The following is a 27988-nucleotide window of genomic DNA, read 5'->3' as shown; positions in this document are numbered from 1 at the left end:
GACCGAGGCATAATTGAAGGGGCGCTGGGGCGAACCCCATTGCCAGCGGCCCCCGGAGAAGCGGCAGGACTCTCAGAGGCCAGAGCACGGTAAGGCAGGAGCGCGGAGCGGGGGCAGCGCAGTGTCCAGAGAGCTCAGGCAGGGACAAAGTCACGTTGTGGCACCGATCGCACTGCCCAGAGAGTTCGAGCAGCGACACAGACACACGGTGGCTGACGGAGTCAGGCTATGCCACCGATCAGTTTGCACAGAGAGCTCGAGCTAGTGCCACAGTCATCGTGTGCCACCGATCACTGTGCACAGACAGGTCGACAGACGACAGAGGTACCGTGTGGCACAGATGGCAGTGCCCAGACAGCTCGGCAGGTGACAGAGGCAGGGTGTTGCAGCGATCGTACTTACCGGAGAGCTCGACAGGTGACAGTCACGGCGTGGCAATGATCGTAATACATAGAGAGCTCAGGCCGTGACACATTCTCTTGTGGCACCGATCGCAGTGCTCAGAGCTCAGGCACTGAAAGATTCTCTGCAGACACCGATCGTAGTGCCCGGAGGGCCGGAGCAGCGACAGAGTCACGGTGTAGCACGGCTCGGAGTGCCCAGAGAGCTGAGGCAGCGATAGAACCATCGTGTGGCACCGACCGCATTGCTCAGCGAGCTCAGGCAGGGACAAAGCCAAGGTGTGGCTCGTGGATCGTAGCGCCCAGAGATCTCAGGCAGTGAGAGATTTTTCTGGCGGCACCGATCAGGGTGCCCACAGAGCTGAGGAAGCGACACAGTCACTTCTAGGCAAGTATGGTAGTGCCCAGAGAGGCGAGGCAGCGATAGAGCCGCCGTGTGGCGCCGGTCGCAGAGAGCTCGGGCACTTTAAGGAGTCACTGGGCGGCACCCGCGCCGCTTCGAGCCTTCCGAGCCGCCTCCTTCGCTCCGCGTCATCCTGCTCCGGGACCGAGGCATAATTTAAGGGGCGCTGGGGGCGAGCCCCATTGCCAGCGGCCCCCGGAGAAGCGGCAGGACTCTCAGAGGCCAGAGCACGGTAAGGCAGGAACTCCGGAGAGGGGGCAGCTGGACGAGGCCGCGCTGCTGCACCGAAACCGAAACCACGGTGGCGACCCCGCGAGCGAGGGTGCGAAGGGGGGTGACGTTCCGAGGTGAGATGGCCGGCGGCGGTGTTAGCGCCCCGTCCCATCCCGCAGCGCTGCGGAGGGGCTCCTGGGCACGGCGAGCGGGAAGCGCTGGGCGAGGGCGCGGTACGTAGAGAGGAGGCGGCCGCGGCGGCAGGAAGCCGGCGGGAGGAGAAGGGCGATAAGGCAGATGGGCCGACGAGGAACTAGGCCAGAGCAGCCCCGCGTTAGCGCGTCCCGGCTGCCGCCCAGCAGGCGCTTTTGGCCGCGCGAGTGGCAGCGCCCGCGGCGCCCGTCTCCGACAGCTACGGCCCGGCGCCGCAGCCGAGACAGCCTTTCCCGATCCCCATATGGAATGCACACTTTTGTGTCCAGAACCGACTGCAACACCTTTGCACGGGTACTGGCTACTGCACAGATCCCATCCTTTCCTCTTCCCACGCTGCCTCTGCTCCTGTGAAAATTTGTGTTGCATAACACCTTTGTTTCCCTTGTATTGGCTTCTCCTCCCTTTCCCACGGGTTCCTGTGTAACTTGTTGACGATCTGACACAGGTATTGTCTTTGCTATTTCCAAGAGGAAAAAAAAGTGGGGGGGAAATCATTCCTTAGTGAAAAGATGCATCAGCTGAAAAATCTGAGCAGAAGGGAAAGGTTTAGATGGAGTGGGTTATGACATTTACAGCAACAGATCTGAGATACCCTGTTTTGAAACATCATTGACAGAGGCAATATTTTTGTTATCAGCTATAGCAACCCTTCTATTTGTCTCCTGTTGGTCATTTGGGAATACCAACTTTGGCTTCTGTTCTTTATTCCGTTCCATTACTGACTAATAACTCAGTGGCCGCTGAGTTTTGCTGCTTGTAAAGGTGCTAATTTTCTCCAATTAAAGTTTAACACCTCTTAGAAACTTAGGTGCTGGAAGCATCATTAAACTACAAAGGTTCCATGTTTTTTCATATTACTGTGCTAATGTGCTCAGTGCTCCTCCTTAACCAGGCAGGCAGGTCACATCATTACAGATTAGAATTTGCATCAGATCAGATGCAGTTAAAACTGAGCAAAGCACTTTTGAACAGTGATTAGGAATATGACATGATGACCTAATGTCCAGGTTATGATTCTTGTGAATTTATATGCCCTTTAGGCATTAGAGGAGAGGACATAACCATGGTGTTAAAAAGAAAAATGCCACAAACCCATTTAGCACAGTTCTATCCTCTTCTGAAGAACACCAGTCATATTGTTGGACATAACTTCCTCTCTTCTAGCAAATGGTATTCAAAATTTTCATAACACATGTTGGTACTTGGTAAATATGAACCCAACCGAATACAAATGTTCAAATAGTATACAGGAAGAACTGCTTTAAAATTAATCAAGTATACAGATGACAGCTACTTCACAGAACATAAATTAACCACTAGAAGTATGCATACCTTTTGTAAGGGCTGGCTAAATTAAACTACAAAATTTTTATTATCTTAACCACAGATACATAATGCATTAATTGGTGTGTCCTTAGTATTGAGAATACGTATCAATTACCCTGTATTTCAAAGAAGGTTGGGGTGACCCTGAGTCTTTGAGCTTCCATCCTTGTTTTTTTATAATTTGACATTTCAAGCTATCATAAGCCAATATCTCATGTTAAATAGAATAAGTAGTCTTTGCTTTAAAGCCTGGCTAGACATTGTTTTCCTGTGATACTCATTCTTTGAAAAGTTCCCCAAAACACTGGGTTTGAAATAAGTAATTAGATAGAGAGCTTCTATTCAGAGTACCTCATTACTTAATAAGAACACCAAAAAAAAGCAGTAGCATTTTTCCATGCGCAAGGGGGAAGGTTCCCTCCCATCTAATAAAAAAACTTCCCTCTTCTTGAATGTTACACAGCTCACTTCAACAGACATTACAATTTTAAGTTATTATTTCTTTTGAATTTCCAAGACTTTTGGTCATAGTGACTGCATGTAGCTTGATTGGAAGCAACAGGTAATTAACATTGTAAATAGGAACAAGGTTCTGCATTTGTTGCAGTTTTGGGCAGAGATATTTTTTGCCAGGTTATATGGTACTGATTGCCAGTCCCAAGCTATCAAGTGATATCAATGCAACTTTAGAGATTCACCATTCAAAAGTACACATCTTCACACACAAGTCTTATAACTACTACCTAGATGCTTAATTGCTGTTAGCATGGAAAAATTAATATACATAAGTGACTTCAAACTTATTCTTGGAAGGGACACCCAGATAAAGAAGCATGATGTTAGTTTATGCCATGTTTGACTCTCATGACTGAATTTATGCCCTTGTACATGTGACATCCACCCTATCTGCACAAAAGTCAGTATGACCACGCTAACAAATCCAGACAACCATCACCAGAAACTTCCAGGGAGATGAAAGCTCAGCTATGAAAGTAGCAATGGCCCTGCTATGAGTAATTTGTTATCTATTTGATTGACTGTAGAGGAATTTAAAAACAAAACAAAAACCCCCAAACAAGCAAACAAACCCCACAAAAAACCAAAAACAACCACAAAAAAAAACCCAAAAAAACTACCACAACAAACAAAACAAGAATAATTTCCTCTAATCATTATTATGTATTGCAGGACTTACCTTCTTACTAAATGAATGCAGCCATGTCCTCAGGCCTTTGCTCATAATGCAGGCTAGCACTGCAGCAAAACAAAGCCTGCATCTTTTTGAAGTCTGTAAAGCCAAAGCAGAAAACTCTGAAGAGAGAACACTGCTCTGGGTGTAGGGGAGGTTGTTCCCCATCTGTACTATGACAGCCCATAGAGTCTCTATATGTACTTTGAAAAGAAAGCTCTTGCTCTATCTCCTCTACAGGCACAATTCATTTATTTTTTAAAAAAATTAACTTATTAACAATACCCTGTCAGTATTGAACTGATCAGACCATTTCCAACTCAGCACTGAAATGTCTGTTTTCCCTCAGGTACCTATATTCCACACACACTAAGTCCTTAGATCCCAGGCTTCCCGAAGAGGCTGTGGTAATGAGGCAGTCAAAATTAGGTTGCAGCGATGTTCACAAGAACATTAAGCAGTCTTTTCAATTAGAGATTGGATGCACAGTAGTTTGCAGGAGTTAGCAGTCATTTGTTGATCTGGGAAAACTTGGGAGTCCCTTTGCTACACAAGTTAGAGCTCTTAGGAGAGCCCATCTACTGTTGCTGATAGTTGCACTTAGAGGTGGTGCCTTTCTCCCAGCCCCCTCTATCTGTGTCTGTGTTGTAGTTACCCAGGATGAGTGGAAAACGAACAGCACTGCCAGTCTCTCGGACTTTGGCTTTTCTCAGCAAACTCTTTCTTTACCTGATGTAAGGCGCTTAAGTTAAAAACTTAGAGTGGGGAAAAGCAGAGCGTGTTGGCTTGCACCAATGCTAGCAAAGCAGCTTGCTGGCATGTGCTGAAGGCAGGGGCTGTCTAGCCTGGGAAGCATATTAGGCAAGAGAGTATCACACCCTTACCACAGGATTATAATAATTCTGGCATCCACTTGCGTTTACCTACCTATTACTTACCTATAACTTATCTGTTACTTATCACAACTACTTACTTACCTATTACTTACCCATTTCATAGGATGCCCCAAACTCTCTTTTTGTCTTGATGCACTTAGGAGTTACTATAAGCCTTCATAATTTCTTTGTTCCTCTTCTTTTTAATGGGCAGAGGAGAAGTTGCTATACCTATTCCTTCCTAGCACTTGTCACCTTGAGTTCATGTGCAAATAAGTTTCCCATAGAAGCCGAGTCCTTCATTTCACCCTCCATTAGGTTGCTTGGTTTAAGCTTTAAGCAAAGCCTTAAAAGCTAGGTTTGCAAAGATGCCTAAAAAGTAGCTTAGGGTTATGAGGGAATCTGGGCACATGACAGGCCCATGTTCAGGCAATTCAGAAAACAAGATACAAGATAATCATTAGGCACTACCTGCCTTTGGGACTGTGGCGCTTGGTTTTTCTGGGGTTTGGATTTTGCACATATGAAGTGTAGGGACAGTACTGATCTACTGCATATTGTATGGGTAAAAACTATTTATCCATACAGCACTTTGAGATCCTCAGGTGAAGAAATTATTTTACATCAACTGATTATAATTGTAGTGAGCTGACAGGATAAATGTAAAGGTTTGATTCTGTGAGAACCACAGCATTTTTGGCTTCCAGCTGAGCATTCATAAGGGTCATGAGAGTTTATGTTTCTGTCCCACTCCTTAAATGTACACTTATTTAGTGGAATAGCTAAATGCTTTTAATTACACTTATTTTTCTTCCTTTATACTGCAGGTGCAGAAGCACGAGGGTGCTTGATTTTGTTTTAATTGTTAAGCCACAAAGACTGCAGCCATGTCACTGGAAGACATCCACATGAACACCAAGGATTTGCTTGAAAAAAAGCAACTAGATGCTGGAGGATTTGGAACAATTTCTTTATGTGTTCACAAGAAACATGGATATGTAGTATTAAAAAAAGTGTATACAGGACCACAGCGCACTGAGTAAGTTACAGATCTCAGTTCTGATTTTCACTTCAGTTAGTCTAAGTCCTCTAAATTCAATTAAGATAAACCTAAAGGGACTGTAATAACTTCAGGTCTTTGGCTTCTGGCGATCCTTTATGTGGGGAAAAGAAAACAATACTAACAGCTGTCCTGTAAATTTGCTTCTTTTTTCCCTCTTGAGACAACTTTTTTATTTAACTCATCGTTGCAGTAAAGTTTGTGGTCTTTGTTACAAGGTGAGCACTATCATGAATTGTTAAAAGTCATGAGGACTCTTGCACACTTAAGGAAATGCAGGAACTCAGTGACCATACTTAAGGAAATGCAGGAACTCGGTGGCCATACTGATATTTTCAGTAGTGGCCAACAATATTTTCAGACTTGCAGATATGTTTTCAATGAAATTATCCAACTGTAGATGTCCCTAGGAACTAAATACACATAAATTATCAGCAGAACTCCAACCTCCTGTGTGTTAATACCATGAATGTGACCCTCTCTCCCTTGAGAAAGAGCAGAGTGAGCTGAGCCCACTGATTTAATTCAAAGATTGAATTAGCTGTTGATTTCAGTGGATTCAGGTCCCATTGTAGCTCTACTACCTCACAGCCATAACAATCCTAAAACTCTCCCATAAGTCATCCACTACAGAGAGACAAAATTCCATGTTTTTTTCTACTTTGGATTATGATAAATAAATAAACTGAGTTTTAATTTTGCTGGTGGAAAGCAAATTAAGAGATTATAGAAGTTTGCAGCCTGCAATGACAGTTTGGATGATTACAGTTAAAATGGACATGCCTGCCAAGTGTATTTTTAGGTTTGTGTTTTTATTTTTTAATTACATGGGCTCATAATTTTGTTATTTCTTAAAATACTGAACCATAAGTATTTAGCAAATTTTTAAACTGAGCCTAATGCAAACAAAACAACCAGTTTATTCTCTAGTAATACAGAGGAATGCAGATGGAGAAAGCAGTTTCCTTTTACCTCGGAGGGTAGGAAAGCATTAGCAAGCAGTATTGTTTTGAAATTTTCTTACATCCTTCTGTCTGATGACTAGAGCAAGAACAATAATAAAAATACCACCCCTTCTATTCATTATGTAATGGATACTATCCATTTTTAAGACCTTTAGTGAGCTCCCAGCTATGTACCTGTGATTATTGATGGGCTGTACTGAGGCCGAGGTAATTGTTAAACCAGTAATTGTTAGCAGATACTGTCATCATTTAGTATGTGTGTGGCTCCCTTGTAAGAAATCCGTTTTGAACATGAAGCCCTTTGGAAACAAGACCTCTATACATTTCCTGTACCAGAAGCAGTGGAGTGAATGTAGATCCTGATCTTCTTGTTCGAAGGCTCATTCAGCTCTGCCTAGCTCTCACCCCAGTTTAAATATTTGCACATCTGCCACTAACTACAAGAAGAATGCTTATGCAGTTTCTGAAAAGCAAGCCTTAAAATCAGACTGAGCAGACAGTCTCTGTGTAAGGCATTTGAGCAGAATCTTAGAGAATATAAACTGGCATGAACAAATCTGTATCAATTCAAAAGCAGCTGAAGGTATGGTTAATCTTGCAGGGGTTGTAGGGATGTTGACGTTTTTGACCATGGTTTTCATCCTGAATCAGTGTGATTTTCATCCTTTTGTTCTTTCTAGGCTGGCACCTAAATTCAGTGTAATTTCTGTTTTACAGGTACAATGTTTCCCTTCTTGAAGAAGGTAGGATTATGCGCAGGCTGCAGCATGACCGTGTGGTAAAGCTGCTTGGCGTCATTTTGGAAGACGGAAACTACTCACTTGTGATGGAGTATGTGGACCGGGGGAACATGATGAAAGTGCTACAGAATGTGAGCAGTCAATTACTTCATCCCTTAGGGTTGGTGAGCTGCTTGAAAGGGACAGGATGTTACTGCTATATCCAGAGAATGGAGTCTTTAATTTCTTACTCTTCTTTTTGTATTAAAAAGCCAGTGGCAACACTGCCTTCTCTAGAGACAGCAGACAATGACAGTGGCTTTTCTGTGCATCACAGAGGAGCAAACCAATAACAGATTAAAACGTTCTAGAGAGGCTGTAGAGATAAGTGGAGAATTTGCTAAATATGTAGCAAGTGTTTGTAAATATGGAGTGACTCAAGAATTTTACTGCCAAAATGTCAATCCAAGAAGGACCTTAGAACCATAGAATATCCCTAGTTGGAAGGGACCTTGAAAGATCATCAAATCCAACTTGCACAGGACAACCCCAAAAATCACAACCACCCTCTGGGAAAGAATCTTCCCCTAATATCCAACCTAAACCTCTCCTTATCCAGCTCTGTGCCATTTCGACGGGCCCTATCACTGACCACCAGAGAGAAATCAGTGCCAGTCCCTCCACTTCCCATCATGAGGAAGCTGTAGACCAGTAGGTATCCCCTCAGTCTCCTCCAGGCTGAGCAGACCAAGTGACCTCAGCCCTTCCTCATATAGCTTCCCCCCAGATTCTTCACCATCTTTGTGCCTTCCTTTGGAGACTCTCTTATGGCTTTACATCTTTCTTAAATTGTGGCCAAAAGTGCACACAGTATTCAAGGTCAGGCCATACCAGTGGAGTAGAGTGCGACAATCACCTCCCTCAACACGCTAGTGATGCAGGTTTTTCTTAACATAGCTTAAGCAGAGGTACCCTTGAGACTGAGGAATTTTTTTAAAGACTGAGTTTTAATTTGATTGTTGTAGTTGAATTTTTTAATAGATGGCAGTTCTTATTCTTTCTTTTAGATCTCGGTACCTTTGTCAGTGAGAGGGCGTTTCGTGCTGGAAATCACAGAGGGGATGCTTTATCTGCATGAGCAGGGCTTTGTACACAAAGACCTAAAACCAGAAAACATCCTTGTGGACAGAGACTTCCATATTAAGGTATTTGTTAGAGTGTGAATGGAGAAGGTTGGTGATTTGGGTCGAAGAACCTACCACAGCTGTGCTGGTTAGAGTTCCTGGTGGAATTGGTAGATTAATGCCTTTGTAGTTTAGTGAGAGTGTTCCCTCAATCACTGAATTATGGTGGCCTTACAACCTCTGAGTCTGAGATTTGCACAGTATTCCTCCAACTGCAAAATAAAACCACTGAGGACATTAAAAAACAGTGTTATTGAGAATTAACAAGCTGTAAATAACATAACAATTAAATGAAAATAATATTAATACGGCATTTGAAACAAAATAGAATGTTTTTATGTATGATGTCTTTTGTCCTTTATTGCTGTAATTTCTCCTCCTGCCTTCACTTCCTTTTTTTATTCTTTTCTTTCTTTTGTCTGTTATCTTCTCCTCTTTTGTATCCCTCTTTTCCCTTAGTCTTCATTTTAAAATGACATCCAGGAGCTACAAAAAACCCCATCAGGATACTGCTTCAAAGAATGGTTTATAAGCCTATTCCAAAGCCCTTCTATTAACTTCAGTGGGGTTTTGGATCAAGACACATAAATATAGAGGCTACTTTGGAATAAATACCTGAGGGGCATTTGCAGCAGTCCTCATCAAATATCCTGTCTCTGGTTAAGGTGAGTTGTTGAAATAATGACCCCATTACAGTTTGAAACTATAGAATAAATTTCTGTGAAGAGAACTCTGACATTTTCTATTTTTCACACATAAATTAATGAGAAGTTCTTCGACAAGGTTAACATAGTAGCAAGTGCAGCTTGCAGGTAAGAATTACAAATTTTTTTATTTTCCAAAAATAAAAACCTAATCATTATCTGCTTTAAATGTAAATTGTATGGGGAGTTTGGTTTCAGCTCACTTATATGGACAGGACCAAATTAGGCTATCATCACATTTCATGACAAACTGATCTAGAACATGGGATCAAATTCAGAATCAGATAAGACTTCCTCAAGCAGCTTGATCAAAAGTATAATTTAAGGCAGCTGTTGTACAATCTATCTGCTTGAATGTGTCTAACATTGTCAATAATTAGAAAGGAAAATAGCTGTTCCAGGAAATTGTAAATGTAGAAAGATATATGTCATATCCTTCTCTATCACTAGACCTCCTCTCACTTGTAGACATTAACCTGGACTCCTACTTTCCTTAGCTGAATGTTGCTTTGATTTTCCTCTGAATACACAACCTCTAAATGTAGCCCAAGGCCTCAGAAATTCAAGAGGAACAATAAGCTGGTTAGAGGCAACCATAGAAAAAAGTGAGTTAGAAGTGAGGCAAGGTGTCATCTCACTTTTATCTGAAGTAATTGAGTTACGTTACATGACTGTTTGACAGCTCTCTATGGCCAAGGGAGACAGGCCCATTTTCTTTCAGCTTTCCTCTCCTGTTGACCTCCTGTTTCTTTGTGCTACTACTGGTGCTAATGTGAACAGCCTGTCTTGATTTAGGAAGCCAAGCCAGCAGATTGCCATTTATCTTGTTGGCAGTGCTATCCTTCTGTTGGGGAGCACTTGGTTCAGCAAGCTGCTTGACTGCCTTGCACTGGGTCTTCCCAGGTAAGTGTCAGTGCTGGAACAAGAGAGCAGAGGGGACACAGAATAGGAGACTGTGGAAGAGGAGGGAAGGATTACTTTCATCATCACCAGTTATTAGTCTAGTTGCAAAACTGCATCCTAAAGTTTCAATAATATCACATTGTCAAGCACACAGTACCCAGGTATCTCTGCTTTAACCTATTCCATGCTATTCTTTTCCATGTCTCTGTCACACATATCACACCATTTTAGATCCTCTTCTTGCCCTTTTCTGAAGGAAGATCTAAGATGGTTGAGTTAAATGGAATCTGAATGGAAAGGGTAGTGAGGGAGGATGCATATCTGCCCATCTCATAGATTGATTCTAAGGTTTGAATCTTAGATTCTTCTCCTATGAATCTTCTGTTTTCCCTTGAGCACTGCAAGCAGACCTCAAATATGATTACCAATATGAGTGAAACCAAATTTCTTCTATCCTCACATTGTGCAAGTGTTCCACAATTACAGCCTAATGGCTCCCAATTGGCAGTGATACTTTATTTAGAACAAAACCAAACCAAACAAACAAAGAAAACAAAAAAAAAACCAAAATAATTTGTTTTCCTTTCTTAAGTTGTATTTTGTTCACTATTTAGTTTTTAGATAAGTTATTAGATTTTTATTAAGACTGGCTGAAATTGAGCACTGAATGCAATACTTGTTTATCTCCTCTTCATTACAGCACTAGTTCTGATGTGTCTCATTTTTCAGATTGCAGATCTCGGTGTTGCCTCCTTTAAGAGCTGGAGTAGGCTGACCCAAGAAGAAACTGGCCGACAGAAGCAAATGAAGAGCACTTACCAGAACAATGCTGGGACTCTTTTCTATATGGCCCCAGAGCATTTACGCTGTGTTAATGTTAAACCAGTGGAGAAATCAGATGTTTACAGCTTTGGCATTGTGATCTGGGCAATTTTTGCTAACAAAGAGCCATACGAAAGTACGTTACTTCCCAAAGGATACTATCAGGAAAATAAGTTACAAATATTAAGCATTTAATATTATAAAATTAAGATTAGTAGATTGCATCACCTCTGGCCTAGAATTGCACTGGTTTGACACCTCTTGGCCAGTCAGAGGAATTAGTTGCATCATTCCTGACTTCTAAGCATAGACAAGAACATCTGAATGAAATGCAGCCATAAGCTGAATCTGCTCACATCTACATGGTGTGGGCACAAACCAGACTTGGTGGCAGAAAGTAGGCAAACCTCAGGTGGGCCAGGATGGAAACTTTGATGGACACTGTTTCCTGAGGGGGACTAGTTACACTTGGAAATGAGAATGATCTCACATTTCTGATTCTCAGCTGTGTGGTGCTGATTTCTCAACATGCACAATGGGCTTATGTAGAATAGTAGGAGCCAACTGTGGAATTCCAGGGTAACATGTTTATAATTTTGAATGGGTTTTTTGCTATTTAAATGGCTAAATGTTGCCTGTGTGGCCATCTTTGTGTTCATATCTAATGCAGAGCTGATGCATCTGAGAAGCAGGTTCTAGAGAGGTACATCTGCCGCCTTTACTCACGCTGTGCATGTCTTACATATAAAAGTAAATCCATTAATCATAAAAATAAATCTCTAATCCATGGAAGTCAGAGCAGTGGATTCAAATTCACTAATATAAAAGATTTGTAGCTGTAACCTGGACCTCTTTGAAATTATGTTTTACATACCCACAAACACACAGGGAGCCACTTCATTGTTTCTTTTACCTATGGAAAGGTAGCAAAACCCATGAGCAGAACCTGATAAGAAATTTTAAATTTCAGATGGTATAAATGAAACCCAGATTTGCTTTGGCATCATGAATGGAAACAGACCAGACATAAAGGAGATCACTGATAAATGTCCAATGGAAGTTATTGACTTAATGAAGCAATGCTGGGATGAAGATTCAGAGAAACGTCCAACCTTTGCAGGTAAGACATTACTTTAGGATTTGTATTGTTTTGTGTCCATTGATAACTTATAATGCCAGAAAACAAACCTGAGTATATTCCTCTTGAAATAAGGTGTGGTTTTTTTGAAAACTGAAATAGCCATGCACATGTTCTGTAAAGCATGCTCACTGTACTATGGCCAAAAATGGGATCTGAGCCAGCATTTGCAGATTTGAGAAATCTTAGTAAGTGAATGGAGCTAATTAAGACACTTTATCCCTGATCATTTCTTTTCAGCATAGTATAATCTTACTGCTGAAATTTACATAAAACTAATATCAAGGGATATAGTATATCTTGACCATGACTGAGAAAATATCCTATTCAAAATACTCTAGATTCAAAAGCTGTCCTAGTTATCCTTCCATAAGCAACATGACTGACTGATAGCTAATCATCCTTTCATATGGTCAGATGGCAAAACACTTCCAATCAGTAGAAGTCTTGGCTGAATGGTCTGGGAAGGACTAAGAGCAAATAAGTAAAAATTCTAGATCTCATTGTCTCTTCTTTCTGCTTCAATGCATAGTGCCAAAAAAAACACCCACCAAACAAAAAAAAAAAAAAAAAAAAAAAATAAAATAAAAAACCCCAGCAACCCAGAAAACCACAAAACAACAAAAAGAGGAAGAAAAAAGCCCAACCCACAAAAAAGACCCCAACAAATAATGGGAAACTGAGGTTTGTATTTAGACAGAAGCACCAACAGCTTTGTATACAGCAGGCATGTACTTAAATGCTCACAGGAAATGTGTATCCCATGAGGAACCCACCAACTATCTCCATTTAAACTTACATAATCTACTGCTAATAGATTAAGTTTATACTTGTATTGGATCTTAGCTTCTCATTTTCCCACATGCAAGGAAATATGCTCTCAACTACTGATCATAGACAGATTTCACCCTAAAAAGCAATACAACAACAACAAATCCCTAGAAGTCATCCTGTTCTTGTTACTGTTTGAGACTAAATGTACCATGTGAACAAATTACAAATGTATGTATACCTTTCTTGTTTCTGACATTGTAGAAGTCTTCATTCTTCTTCCTTTTCCATCAAGATTGTTAACAATACAAGTCACTTTTACTTTCCTTTGAAAACCGTTTTCACTTAGTTCTTTTATTTTTGCAGAAATCAGTGAAAGATACAAGCCATTTTACTATGAAAATCTAGGAAAAAATATTGAAGATGACCTGAAGAATTTAAAAGTGAGTAGCTTAAGGTTCCTCACATACCTTCATCCCTGCCCTAATTATGGCCAGATTCTGCCACTTCAACACTGATTCTTGACTGATATGATTTCCTGCTGTGATAAAATGGATGGATTTTTGAATGCAGGCAGGGCAGTGCATGTCATTTATCTCAACCTTCAGAAGGTTTTCAACACTTTCTCCCAAATTACTCTTGTATTCAAGTTCAGATGTTGCTGTCTGGATGAGCAGATGAAAACAGGTTGGATGGTGAGTCCCAGAGGAGAGCAGTTGATGGGTCCTACTTCACCTGCAGGCCAGAAGCAGCTGCAGGAGTGCAGGGGGCTGGGACCTGACCTGGTTTACTCCTGTGTCAGTAACCTGACAGAAGTGATGAACATAGTGTACACCAAACTAGAAGGACTAGTCAATACAGTCACAGGGATAAGGCTGATAGCTGCAGGCTGGAGGAATGTGGTGACAGAAACCTTGTGAAATTCAGAAAGCACAAGAGGCATGTGTTGTGACTGGGATTAAATAACCCCTGGCTTCAATGCCAGCCAGGGTGGCACTGCCGAGAAGAACCTGAGGGTGGTGGAGAGCAGCAACCTGGGCACCAGCCATAGCCTGCCTGGCACCAGCAGATCTGCTCAGACCTTGTTAGTCCTAATAGGAGATGGGACTACTTCTTCCCAGACATGCAATGGCTTTGGAGGACAAAGCAACCTGCCCCTACATGTGAAGAGTTTGAGAAGACAGAGCCAAGCTCTTCACAGCAGCACATTGTGTGAGGACTAGAGAAAAACAACAAACATGAAAACAAGAGAGATTTAAACTTGGATGTAAGTGTGAAATGAAAAAAACCCAAAACTTTTCCCTCTAAGGAGAGCAGAGCAGCGGCACAAGTTACCTAAAGAGGTTGTCCAGTCACGCTCATTGGAGGTTTTTAAACCTGACTGCACAAAGCTCTGAACTACCAAGTCTGATCCCATAAGTGACCCTGTTTTGAGCAGGAGGTGGGCCCAAGGTCTGTTTCCACCTGAGGGGCACACTGATTCCATGATGATATTTTGCAAAAGCTCCTCATATATCCACTAAGTCTCACTCATGAAATAAAATGTTATTCCTATCAATTCAGAAGTGGCAAAATCTGATTTAAAGTAATTTCATAAAATTCTTGGTAATTTTTGCCCTGCTTTCAGGCAGTGTCTAATGAGTCTCAGCCTGCTTGAGGCCAGGAAGCTATTCCATAGTAATATTAACAGGTAAAAGTTAAAATTGAGATAGTTTTCCTGAGGGTCCAAGTTGGTTTCTCTTACCTTTTTTGCTGTAAGTTTTAAAACTGTGATTAAAAGAATAATTTCCTGAAAATAAGAGAATCAGAACTTCTTGAACAACTGGGCTGATAATGGAACCTTTTTATCACAGATATTACGAATATAAGCACTTGATTACATAGACTTCACTCACAGACAATATAGACAGTATTCTTAACTAAGGAAAAAAAACAAAACAAACTTCCTTGTGAAACCATTCTTTCACATTTTTTTAAGTGCTTCCTTCTCACCAAGCCTTCAATTGTGGAAATTAAAATTATTCATTTTGTGTGCTGCTTACAAAGCACTGGTAACTGTTCCAAAAAGCAACAGAGTTTTACAAAATGAAACTGATTAAACGGATTTCTTGGATTTATTTGATCAAACTCCCAATATGAACTGTATATATGTCTAATTTATGACAGCAACTCCAAATCTGGACCATGGCAAATTTTACTACGTGCAGATGCTCTCTGCAGATACACCTCTCATATCATAGGGACAAAATTACTATTTAGGAAATGAGCTGTGAGTTTATTCCTTTCTCAGGAAGGAAAACATCCATTACAGTCAGGGCACAGATTGTGAAGAGTGGATCCAGTGTGAATTATTAGTAGAGCTTTAGTAGCAACATGGCTCAGTGAATTTGGGCATAGCCTCCCTGCTCCTGCCCAGCAATTGTGGAAGCTTCCTAACTAAAAGGATCACAGAATGGTTGAGGTTGAAAGGGACCAGAAGTCATTTTCTTCAACCCCTGTGTTCAAACAATTCCATTACTCAAGTAAAATCTAAGGCCCAATGGTTGTAATGTGTATTAGAATGCTACCTTTTGGTATTGGAGGGAAGTAGATTTTTTGGGAAGATATAGGTAGGAATTCTTGGTTTTTAATCTGTAAAATTACTTCTTGGGTTTAATTGGAAAAAAAAGAAACACTAACAGAAACTCTATTTTTGGAAATTATTTTGTGAGTAAGCAACACTTGGGGAAGTTGAGAAGTAATTTTTCCAGGTTAATAAAAAAATTACTTCCAGCAAAGCCTGAATAATGGGAGCATCAAAAGAGTAGAACAGGAGTAGATTTGGCCTTCATTCTAGTTAAGTGAGGATGAGGGCTATAGAAAGGAAATTCCCAGTGCTTCTTTCTGAAAATTTACTCTAAATTCCTCATTTGTAATAATCTTCACAGAAGTCAATACCTGTGCCTATACCTGAATGTTAATTATTTCTCACCTCTTCTTCCCTGATGATGAATGAACTTATTAAATATAGATCCACAGAACAGGATGCATGTTTGCTACCTTTACCTCAGCATCATCCCCTCACCGAGATTTCTTGCCAAAGTCTGGCTATTAAATACAAGTCAGACAATCCAGAGCCACTCTGGATTAAGGTCACATTCATGTAGGCAAGGGTATTGTTTGGCCAACTCAGAGTATTATATACTGCAGTTATACTGCAGTCCTCCCTCCCTGCATTGAAGAAAAGATTTTGCCCACCTATAGCAAAGCAATGGGTATTTTCTGTCAAGCTGTGCTATCTGAAAGAGGGTGGGATCTTCTCCCAGAGATTCACAGAATCTGTTCATCCAGGTCACTTCACAGTGAAGCTGTGCTGTTTCATACTCTACAGGTATACCCATTTTTAAGCTTTTGCCTGTAATTTGATCATTTGTTCTTTCTCACATGCAGAAAATGTGGCCCGAGACAAATGAACTGCTGTATAGCATGGAATCCCTTGAAATAGACGCTGTACCAGAAGATACCAGCAATGGTCAAGTAGGTAAGTCACTAGTACATAATTATTCTGTTTATTTGCCAAAGATGAAGTTGTGTACAAAGCAAGTAACCTTACCATTAAGGGTTATCAAGAGACTCAATTGTTCAGCACCTCAGAAAGAATTGTAATCACTGAGATGTTATTTGCTCCCAGAAGTCACACTTACAATTTCCATCTCCTTCTACATGCTTACACTTTTTCTTCCATGCCCAAAATTTTGTTCAACATTAAGCTTTTACAGTGGTCACTTTGATAATTACTTTTCGTACTTGATCTTTCTTCTCATCTTTTTAGTCATGCCAACTGCTTGGTTTGTAGGCTTTAATTTCATTAAGACTTTTCATTTTCTCCCTCCATCCTTTCTTATGAATTCTCTGAATACGACCAAGATATATAATTGTAAACTATTCCTTTGCTTAGGACTTCGCTCTCTAAGGAATCCGAGGAACACTAGTAGATAGGTTTCTCTCTTTTCTCTCATACCTTCATGAAATCTTGGATGACTTGCATGTTTTGTGATTTTATAGAGCTGGCTCTCTACTATGTGATAATATATCTAATATGATAGAGCTGTGTAGTAGTGTATCTGGAATTTTCTTACCAAGATTTCTTAATGTCAAAGGACACAGGATCTTATTTGCAAGACTGATTTAAAAGAAATAATAAAAAATCTAGTAGAAATAAAATTCTGCTGAGTTATCTAAGACATTATTAAATTAGTAATCTTAAACTATAACATGCAACTAATAAATCTTCCCCAAAGCTAGGTTTCCCACAGCTCTTCCTCAGTAAAACTGATGGACTTAGGGCAGCTCCACAGCTCCACTGTGTTTATAAGTGAGTGTAGTTACATTTCCTGTGCAGAAAGAATTGTGTAAGATTGCTGCAGATTGCAGATGCTCTCATGTTTTAAGTATAAAGGACTTTGTTGTGAATCTCCACTGCAGAAAGATGCCATCTTGCCAGCCTGTCAGTCAAAGGCAGGGGTTCCTCTAGTCAATGGGCATCACTCAGACATCATGTAGTCTTTCAGGTAGTGAAAGGCATCCTACAACATCTGTTCATACATCTCAAGCTTGCCCTGGAGAGCAGATGCCATATAGTTTATGCTAATACTGAATTGCTAAGAGCCGTCACTTTGGATGGGTTTATTTCTGTATTAGTCATTCCTCCCATTCCCTCTCTAGCAGTGGTAGCAAAACAAGCAGAGCAAGTCTGACTGAATATACAGCCATTCAAAGGAACTAGTTTTGGTCCTGCCTAATTAGTCTAAAGTAATGTAATTTGGGGCAGAGGGGGGGAACCCAGTTCACTAGCATTATCTGAGCTAAATAGAAGTGCATAGATACACTTTATTCCAGTTTTACAGTGCTCTGTAAGTGTCCCTTGCTTCAAGCAATGTATGATACTTTCTAGAAAAGTTTGAAGCTTTCAGAAAGCATCTGTAGTCCTACCCTTAAAAAAATTATTACAAGTAGTAACAAACAGATTTTTATGTTTCTTATTTAGTCTTGGAGTGCTACAGCATCATAGAGATTATAACTCCATCTAGCTCAATTCTGAAGTAGAGCTTCGTTTGCTACTGAGAATTATGTTGAAAGGTATAGATGACACACACTATTTTATCTGGTAGACATTACTTGTAAAAATGTATTCTTTGGAAGAGTATTCATCATGAAATACTCAGACAGGACACTTCACATAATCATTTTAAAATAATATTTTAATTATTTGTGCTGTATGAAATTCCATCTGTTATTACAGTGGCATTATTTTGCATCCTGTTACACCTCAGTTTTGCACTGATCAAACTCCAGTTAATGCCAGACGGGACACACCAGTAAATCAGATCTTACAAAGGCCTCCAGGAATGTTTGTTTCAATGGTTGAAAACTTGATATCAATACAAACAGAGTACACAGTGAATTCTTACACTACTCAAGATACTAAGATTTGAACACTGATAGCTTAAGCAAACCTGTACTTCCTAGATAGAAATCTGTTCTACTTGTCAGTAAAGGTATGTTTTATTTTATAGAATGTATTATGCTGGAAGTAATGCTTTATTTAAACCTTAAACCTTTTAGATGTACAATAATAATAAAGTAGCTTAATAGATCTTACTATCATTGCAACAAGTTAAATACTTGCATTTGAATGCTTTCAAACATTTAATGTTCTTCCCTTTCAGATCAGCCTAATTCTCTACACAGCTCTCAAGGTCCCATGACCAGTAAGGTCGATGAAGCCCTGTTTGCTGCCTCCCCTGAGAACCAGCCCGTTGAGAGCTGTGAGACCTCATTTGCACCTCCTGATAATCTGGAAAGAAAACTTCAGCATGAATACAACTACCACGCGTTTGGGAGCCGGATGGATAAAGCAGTTCCACCTGTGGTACACAGCCCCGAAATGCTAGACGAGGAAAGGAGACGGAGAGTTTCCTGCGATCCATTTGCAAAGTCATCCCCTACTTCTCAACTGAGTAACATGTATCCAAGAGCTGAGAAGACAGGATCAAACACTAATCCATATTTCTGGCCAGCTGCAACAACACCAAAATGGGGAAATGTAGATGTTTTTTATGGGCCCAATCCCAAGTGTCCTCCAACAGGAAAGCCAGTAGATACCTATGGATTAAGTTCAGCCACTAACTCTATCGTAAATAAACCTCCTGTGCTGGAATCTGGACAAAATGTGAAATCACAGACCAACGTAAACTGGAATTCAAAGAATTCAGACACAGATACAGGTGAGATTCCTCCTTTTCCAACACCTATGTTTATAAAAACACATTTTTCCTCTATTTAGCTCATTGAACAGCCTGCTTATTGCAGGCTGATCTGTAATATAGAAAGGGTGAATTTATTTCATTAAGTTCTCTTTGTTTACTCAAAGTTAAAACACTCTAGCTCTGACTTCATTATGCTGCTTTCACTGATGTCAAGCTGCCAATTTCAAATGAACTAGTTCTAAAGCATCAGTGTAACAGAAGAGCATGAGACCCAACAGCTGACTCTTCAGCTACCAGCCAAGGAAGAACAGACAGCAAGTACTGCCAAAGCAGCTCCCAAAACCAGGAGCTGCTACCAGTCATTCTAGGAAAGCTGAGACCTTTGACTCTGAAAACAGTAACATTCATACCATAGGTTCTGCTTGTGCAGAAACAACACTTGTAGCATTTCAGGAAATAGATGGGTATTTTTTAGCTTGACTTGCAGCAAGCTGAGAGACTCCTGAACCTAGGGAGCCAGCAAGGAGCTGAGACTTTTACCTGGTTTCTCCAGGGAGCTCTGCCTTGTGCTGAGAGAGAGTTCTGTTGGTGTTTGCTGGTAAGCCATAGAGTAGAAAGGTATGAAGACAAAGAAGGAAGAGAATATTGGGCATTAAAACAAAAAAAGCTACAAAAATGGTAACTGGAGACCTACAAGATACAACTTTGAGGAACTAAAGACAGCATGATATGCCTGCTCGTACTCTTGAATATTTTTAGCATGGTGTTATTTTCCAGGTCATCTCACAAGAAAATGCCTAGCTTTTTACAAGCAGAATTCCACAAAGGTGTTATTCTGTTAAATTATTAATGCAGAGGCTGTGATTAGTTGTTTATGTGCATTTATTTACAAAAATGAATCCAAGGGCTGTCATGTCATAAGGCAGGCATTAAAATTTTCAACATCACTAATAAAGGAAAACCTTCTGTTTGAAAGAAATAAGGAAAACATTATAGGAAGGCTATGTGAAATAGTGTAGCAGATACCAGACTGAGGTGCACAAGAGCTGCATTTCAGTTCTCACTGACTTGTTGGGTGGCTGTAATCCATCTGCTCTTGCTGCCCCAGTATGAGTTGCAGAGCTCATCTGTGAGCATCCAAAAACTCACACTAGGGAGTCTGGAATTTGCCAGTTTGAATACCTCATACGTGCAACTCAGTCTGTAACTGCAGAGTGCTGTGATCCCACACTTCCAGGTATTCCTACACCCATATGGAAGCCCATTGTCCACACGGAGATCCAAGGATGGTTAAGGTTAATAGCAACTCAGCAAAACCTCAATAAGATCATTGCTTAAATTCGAGTTATTCAACAAGACACAATGCTGCTAATTAAAAAGCTTCTCATCTCTGTATGTAAGAGCACTGTATACTCACACTGCTAAAAATATGGCATTGTTAAGTATCTGCTTTTCTATTTACATAATGCTTTTGGCATTTCTTTGGGGTTTTTTTCTCTTTCTACAGGTTACAGGGATTCCACTTCTTTCACAAGGGGAACGTTCGCCTACCATACTAGTGCACCCAGAGTAAGCCCAGGTAAGTGCCCTGGTAGCCAACAGGCCATGCCTTGCATCCTAACCAGTAAAGCAAAAAACTCCAGGAACTTGAAATAATTCCTGTTATTGCTTAATACCTCTAACCAGTTTTTGGTATCAGTAGGTAAAACTAATTCCTGTCTCTAGCAGGACCTAAACACACTATTAAATGTGTATTTGATAAATCAAGGACAACATATTTTTTAATGTAAGAACTTTAAAAATACAAAAGCATTGCAAGATCTCCTGCACACCTAAACTAACCACTTCCTTAGATTAAACTTCAAGTTGCTGTCACTCTGCCCAGCTCTGGAACCACACACACATTTGGGATACTTTGTCCTGTCTTGCTCTGCATTTTAATACAGATTTCGAGCTACAAGCTTTGTGCTGATCAGCCTTCATTGGGGGACAGATCTCTACAGTTCTACTCGCTTGAACCCCTAAAATCATGTAATATCCATCAGGGGTTGTTAATATATGCTCCTTAAAGCTGTGTTGCTTGGGACACTCTGAATTCTTTATTTAACCCTTTCAAAGGGTTGTCCAATTTCTAAGCGGTCAGCACTACAAAGAAAACTTGAAAGAGCTTTCTGTCTTCTTGACTCTGCACCCCTTAAATGATGACCCAAGTCTGAGAAGCAGTGAAGTGTAAAGACTTGGGAAAGGAGATTTATAAGCATAGTAAGTTTTCCTGTTAATACTGTAATATCGACTAAGTATGAGTATACGTTTTCATATCTTATGCTAAATTCATTTTGTTGCCAGATAAGAACATAGCAAACATGAGGTTTCTTTATATTTTTAACTACAAATATGATGTGTTTCCTGAGTCCTCTGGCTCTTAAAAAATACAGAAATCATAATGTTATGAGTAGAAGTAATGATGTTATGAGACATAAAATGCATTCCTTTTTTGCAATTTCATCAATCTCATCATACATACATATAATATTTCTGACTTGCAGTCCCAGGTTAGCATATATTAAGTGTACTTAGTCAGATTTTCTTACATAACTATAGATTTTCACACTTCACGTTGCAATTGAGTGTGTAACAAGGCTGTAACTATGATTCCAGGTGATTAAATACAGAGCTTGGTGTATCATTTTAAGTATCTGTACTTCAATTTTAGACACAGGTTGTGAGAGTCACCATTTAAACTAGAGTTAGAATGTTTAGTGGATAATTATCGAAGCAGAGTTCAGACAACACTGTCAAGAGAAGAGAAAACTGACATCACCTAAAATGAACAGTGACTTAGCTTCGTGCTGCATGTGGCAATCAGGCAACAGTAAACAAAACATCAAATTATGTGTTTTACTTATCATATTTTATGAGGAACAAGAAACAATTTGCTGTAGTGTCACAGAACTCAGAAGTCATAACTGTAAACCTGTACTTACATCCATGAAAAGGAAAGCTGAGAGGATGAAGCGAGGCTTTAAAATTTAAACAAAAAGAACATTCAAGTCAAGGCTGACATCCTGAAGCTGTTAGGCAGCAGAAAGCAAGACTGCTACTATGCATTCCCAAGGCACAGAGAACATTATTTAGAGTCAGTAACTATCAACTTGGTTGTGGCACTCTGTTGTAAAATAGACTGGGTTTTCACTAAAGTACACTGGTGTCATACTGCATAGTGAAAATGTGCTCACAGCACAGTTGCCAGTAAATGGTTATTTCTACATCAAGTGCAATGAATATCACTCCCCTTATTAGTAGAACTTTTTCCTCCTTATGTTATTCTTGATATTTGAAACTGATGCTGTTGTTTGTAAATTTGTGTTAAAGTTCCCTATACAGATGATTCAATCAAGTACAACATAAATAACAGCTCTGGAATTCAGATTGGATCCTACAATCAAATGAAAATTGAAGAGCAGAATCCACATGTCAGCACTTATTCTGTTTCTATGGAAGACATTTATACTTATTATGAAGCAGCAGGTGTATTTGGTAAGAGAAATAATCCCTAGTTTTCATGTATTCACCCCATATAATTACCTGAGAATCATTTGGTTTGGAATGTATAAAACACTCACACTAGTAGAAGCAAGGCTGGGATTGGAGATCCTCACCTGACTTCTAGTTTAAATTGTAGAATATCCTGAGTTGGAATGGACCCGTGCAGATCATAGAGTCCAGTGCCTGACACGACACACGGAAAACTAAAAGTTAAACTGCGTAAGCAAGAGCCATGACAACTTCATTCAGATAGAAGTGGGACAATTTTGAAATGTACTTTATTTTCATTGGTCAATACTGAATTAAACTATCTCTGTGTATTCTTAAGTAACATTTGTGTTTCAGAATATCAAACATATACAATTCTTTAAGAACTCTAGAAAGGGTTTTTTCAATCTTGCAGGTTTAAGTGACAACCTGTGATAGCTTCAGATCAAAGAGCAAATCCAGCAACTGACGTGTGACTACACATGTGCTGTCTGGACATTTCTTGCCTACCATCACTGGGTTATGCTGCCTCCATGAAATCCACTTCTGATTGCATCACTAAGATTCTGTCTCTAGATATTACCAATAAGTAGCTGGGGGAGGACAGGAGAGAGGGAGTGAAAGGAACAGAAGAACTGTTGAATGATGCCATTTTCTTACACTCTTCTTTTTGCAGACAATACTACTGTCCTGACAGAAAAACATTTGAATCTAGTGAGAGAAAATCTGGCTAAGCAGTGGAAGCACTGTGCTCGGAAACTGGGCTTTGGTGATCCTGAGATTGATGAAATTGATCATGACTATGAACGAGATGGACTAAAAGAAAAAGTTTACCAAATGCTGCTCAAGTGGGTAATGAGGGAAGGCGCCAAAGGTGCTACAGTTGGAAAACTCGCCAAGGCCCTTGTTGGCTGCCGAAGACTTGATCTCCTTAGGAGTTTGATGCAAATCCAGGAAGAATAAGTTTACTGAGAACAGACTTTCTAGAGTTCTCGTTTTTGCACAGACTTTTGGAACCTATTTTTTTACAACTAGTTAATACCTGCAATAAATTAAAAAGTTCACGTCACAGTATTTCATATTCCAAAGGATAAAAAAAAAGCATCTTCCTTCCAAATAGAACAATTGCCCAAAGATAACAACAACAAAATGCAAGACAAATATCAATTCAAGGAGAATGCATTACACAAAATTTTTACATTCTAATCTTGAAACATGTGGTAGTCTTGTTCAGTTCCGAAGATCGACCTATTGCCTGAAAAACTTGTACAGAAACCAAAATCAACCCTTATATTTTACCAAAAGTGCCAATACTTATCATGCTAGTAATTTACTGGTCCAAGTCAATAATGGTTTTCAAATATTTTTATAAATTTTATTAAATATGGATGTATAGAATTATGCAGAACAGCAGCATAAATAAAAGCAAAATCTATTTCTGGCTTTAAAAGTCTGTAATTGGTATTTTATAATGTTGCATTAGATTTTTACATCATTTGGTAGAAAAGATTTTGCAGGGTAAAAGTCTCATCTGCTTTATGAAATAATGAAAAAATAAGTTAAATCAGTATGCAATCCAAAGTAAAATCTCAATAATACAAGAGTTTTGGGAAGGGAAAGGTGCCTTATTACCTCTTGACTGAAGACCCAAGTTTCCTACCTGCTCTGAGGGCACAGTGTCACTACATTCTGAATCTCTTAGGCTGCATTTATATTAGTAAGTTAAATGTGCCTTGAAATGTTACTAGATGCTGAGGTTAAACTGGCATGCTGCAGCCTGCTGCCAGAATAGCACATTCTTTAATTCTCCAAAATGTTGTGCAAAGACTATTTCACAGCACTCAGGTTGTTTCTGGGGAACACTGGAACAGCTCTGTAGTTCAGATGATGATATCCCAGTGCCTGGAAGTGTTCCTTGTCACTCTGACTTCCTCAAATTGACATAATCTCAGTGTGCAGTATCTATGAAAGAAGAATTACTTAAAGTTTTTTGTCTGAAGAATTATGCCAAACTCCTCTTATGATGGACAATGCTTCCTGTTCCATCAGGTTTACAGATATTTCAGGCAGATGTTTTGGAGCAGGTAATTGTTTAAGCTGTACATAGAGCACTAGGTGTTCATAATTATTAATTTTAATTGTCAAAAAAAAGCTAATAACTTAATGGAGTGCAGTTACAATGGATTTCTGCTCCTTGATACAGCACCCACCATTTCAGTGGAAGCAAAATGAAACTAATCAAAGCAAGTGTCTTTAAACCTACTTAAAATCTATTGCATTGCCTTACAGTTTTGACTTAGCAACATGCTAAATTTTCTATAAATTCTTGAGTACAATATAATGATGTGGTTTATCTGTCTAATGTAATACGCATACACATCCCAGAAAAAGAAAAATTATTCTTTAAACAGAGAGATGGGTGTTGGGGTGTCTTCTCTATGTCAGTCCACAGAGCTACAGCCTGCAGTTACTGTGTTAGTTCTTTAAACAGATCTCTGAACAGATCACAAGGTCCATTTATGTTTTGTTAACGCTGGTTGCACTGCATTGCTACATCAATTCCTCCACCCCCCTTGGTTTTTAAAGTCTCCCATATCTGCAGTCTTTATTTAAACAATATGCATTTTTTCAATCATGAGATCTTTGTCTTATTTGGTACACAGAATGAATGGTGATAATTTAATGGGCCTACATTAAATGCTTCATTTGCTCTTTATTAAAGCAAGTCTGGACCTTACTTTCTGAAACAAGAACAGAGATGTAGAGCACAAACATGAAGCATTTTAGAACAAGACTTAGGCATAGAGCTGTCATAGGTCTTTAATGCAGGACTTGGAAGATGAAGGTCGTTTTAGCTTTGGTGCTTATCAATCCAGTTCTAGACTAGTGCTTACAAAGTTCATGTGACACTGTAGATGATACAGAACAAAACTAAACTCACTTAGAGACAAACTCCTTTACTACAGCCCTTGCACAACTCAAACACAGAGAGGATTCAGCTTCCTGGGCAGAAGGGCTAAAGTACTACAAGTCCTTTAGCATATTGTGGAAAACCACATTGCAGGACACAATGCCTGAAAGCAGCAGCCAGGCATGCCAAACTAGAATACATATTCAATCATAAGGATGATGAATTACTGGGATAAACTACCTAGGGAGTCTGTGGATATTCTTATTATCTCTTAATTAAGACTGGTCTTGTTTCTTAAGATGGCTATAATTGAAATCAAAGCTGTAAGTCTCAATACAAGGTAAACTAGGTGAAATGTAAAAGCAAATGGTGTACAAGAGGTCCAACAAAAAGTGTTCTCCTCAACCTAAAAATTTACAGAAACATCAAGTATGGAAGAGAGAGAAGCTAATACTAATTTACTGGATTGCTCATTTAATCTACCACCCCATACCCTTCTCTCCCTGCTCAAAATAAAAACCAAGGAAAAAAATTAAGGATGGAGTTGACTTTTAAAAACCAACCTTTCACAAGAGATAAAAAATGCAGGAAAATAATGGGGACAAGGATGAAAGAGAGTGATGTATGATGACATAGATCTGATACCTTTCATGGCAAAACAAAAGGAGAGAAAGGACAGAAGAGAAATTTCACATCAAACTGGCAAGCTAACAGCCTCAAGGGCAGAGGCAGCAGTAATGCAGCAGCTTTACAGAGATTTACCCCTGCCCATTAGCTACCCTCATCACACAGCAGCCAGTCTGTGCTGAAACTCTTACATGCAGAGAGGACTGAGGCCATGTAATTCAGAGCAATTCATTTGTTCAGTTTTGTTACTATGCTGCCACTAACAGTGTACAAGCAGCTAAGAAATATGAGGAATTTTTACACCTTCCAAAATAGTTGCAAAACAATACCAATTAATAATGCTGCATTAAAAACTTATACATTTTTGCAAGTATTGGATACGTGACCTCTGAACTGAGCTGGCAACATACAATTCCTCTCCCTCAGAGGCCAGTTTCCAAGGAGAGGCAACAGTCAGCACTTAACCTCTGACTGATCCAACAGCTTTAAGTAAACTATGCCACTTTTCTCTGATGGATTTTTTAGCACCGTTCAATAATAAATGAAAACCATCTTTCAGCATGGAAGCACACAGGAAATTATGCAAGAATCCCTAAGCCTCTGAAACATGCTCAGCCATGTACCCAGTGAGAAGGAGCTACAGCAAAGCAAAGTAGGAAGCATCATCCAGTACAAGCAGGGACACATTACAGCTAAGCAGCACTTGGGAGAGCTTTCTTCATGGGATCTTAGTGTCCTCCAAGCATTTTTTCCTACCCCTTCCTCATTGCAATCTCTACAAGATACAAAAAGTGCTCCTTGCAGCATGCTAGGTTTCCCTTCTAGCATACCAATTAGCAATAGGAGGAGTCAGCCGACCACGCTCATTTGTTCCTCAACAAACAAGAGCAGCTAGTGAAAGTGCAGCCCCTTAATACAGCCCCTGGGAAAAAGGGAAGGGGGAAGGCAAGATCAGAACAGGCTCTAGGCTGTAGAGACTAGAAGTGATCTTTGTGCTGGAGGAAGTATTGCCTATGAGTGAAACAAAGCGGACCAGAGCTCTGACTTATGCTGGGTTTCCCCCTCCTCTGCAACTCTTAAGTAGGTCACTTCCTTTCTCTTTAGTACAGTTTCCTCATGTTTGTACAGACACTAACTTCTGCCAGGACTAAATGTGATCTGATAATAAGCATTGTAGCCTATAGAGCTCAGAGATGCTTGATAAAAGCTGCTTGAAACAAAAACCCACACTACTTTCCTTAATTAACCAGAAATACTGCTGGGTTTTGAATGATGGGTTGCAACTCCTGTACACCCTACTCACACCCCTCTCTCATTAGCTGAGAGACCTAAATGCAGCACTGGAAAGGATGTCTTGGTCATTGAATTCATCAAAATAGATTGACACAACCCCTTCCATAAACAAATCAAGAACTATCTTCTAGATGTAATTCTTGCCTTCTCCAAGGAACAATCTGTTTCTGCCTTCATACCAGAGTATCTGAAGTAATTTCAAGTCTCTGTGTCTAGAATGTCCTAAATATGGTCAGAAATTATACCAAGATTATGATTGGATTTACAAGATGGAGATTATATTCAACTTTGAAATTATGAAACCACCTCCCGTTGAAGCACCCAAGTGCAGGTGTGTTAGATTTATAATGCAGTTATTCATGAAAATACAAAAGATATCCAGACACTGCTTAAGTTGACAGACACTATCCTTTGTGAGCATAAGAAAACTGCAGGCAAGCAAAGAAAATTATTACATACTGTGTTTTAGTTTCCTCATCAGTCTGA

The 27988-nt window shown here is 39.9% G+C and overlaps 1 protein-coding gene across 4 annotated transcripts; it reads left to right on the top strand.

Moving 5' to 3' along the window:
* The first annotated feature begins 8 nt into the window (after positions 1-8).
* Positions 9-25085, top strand: RIPK1 (receptor interacting serine/threonine kinase 1). 4 transcript variants are annotated; one of them, XM_021544779.2, is made up of 12 exons: positions 9-89; positions 5451-5662; positions 7366-7519; positions 8435-8572; positions 10888-11116; positions 11951-12100; positions 13256-13332; positions 16319-16409; positions 18598-19155; positions 20645-20716; positions 22510-22674; positions 23348-25085. In XM_021544779.2, the coding sequence occupies exons 2-12, from the start codon at positions 5511-5513 to the stop codon at positions 23632-23634; spliced, it is 2073 nt and encodes a 690-aa protein (XP_021400454.2). In that variant the 5' UTR covers positions 9-89; positions 5451-5510; the 3' UTR covers positions 23635-25085. The 4 variants fall into 4 exon arrangements, with proteins under 4 accessions (XP_021400454.2, XP_021400453.2, XP_021400452.2 ...); XM_021544778.3 differs by lacking the exon at positions 9-89 and adding an exon at positions 878-1036; XM_021544777.3 differs by lacking the exon at positions 9-89 and adding an exon at positions 878-1151.
* Positions 25086-27988: the final 2903 nt, after the last annotated feature.

This window comes from Lonchura striata, chromosome 1 (assembly GCF_046129695.1).
Source record: "Lonchura striata isolate bLonStr1 chromosome 1, bLonStr1.mat, whole genome shotgun sequence".
In the NCBI taxonomy this organism is placed as follows: Eukaryota; Metazoa; Chordata; class Aves; order Passeriformes; family Estrildidae; genus Lonchura; species Lonchura striata.
This window is presented reverse-complemented; position numbering and strand designations above follow the sequence as displayed.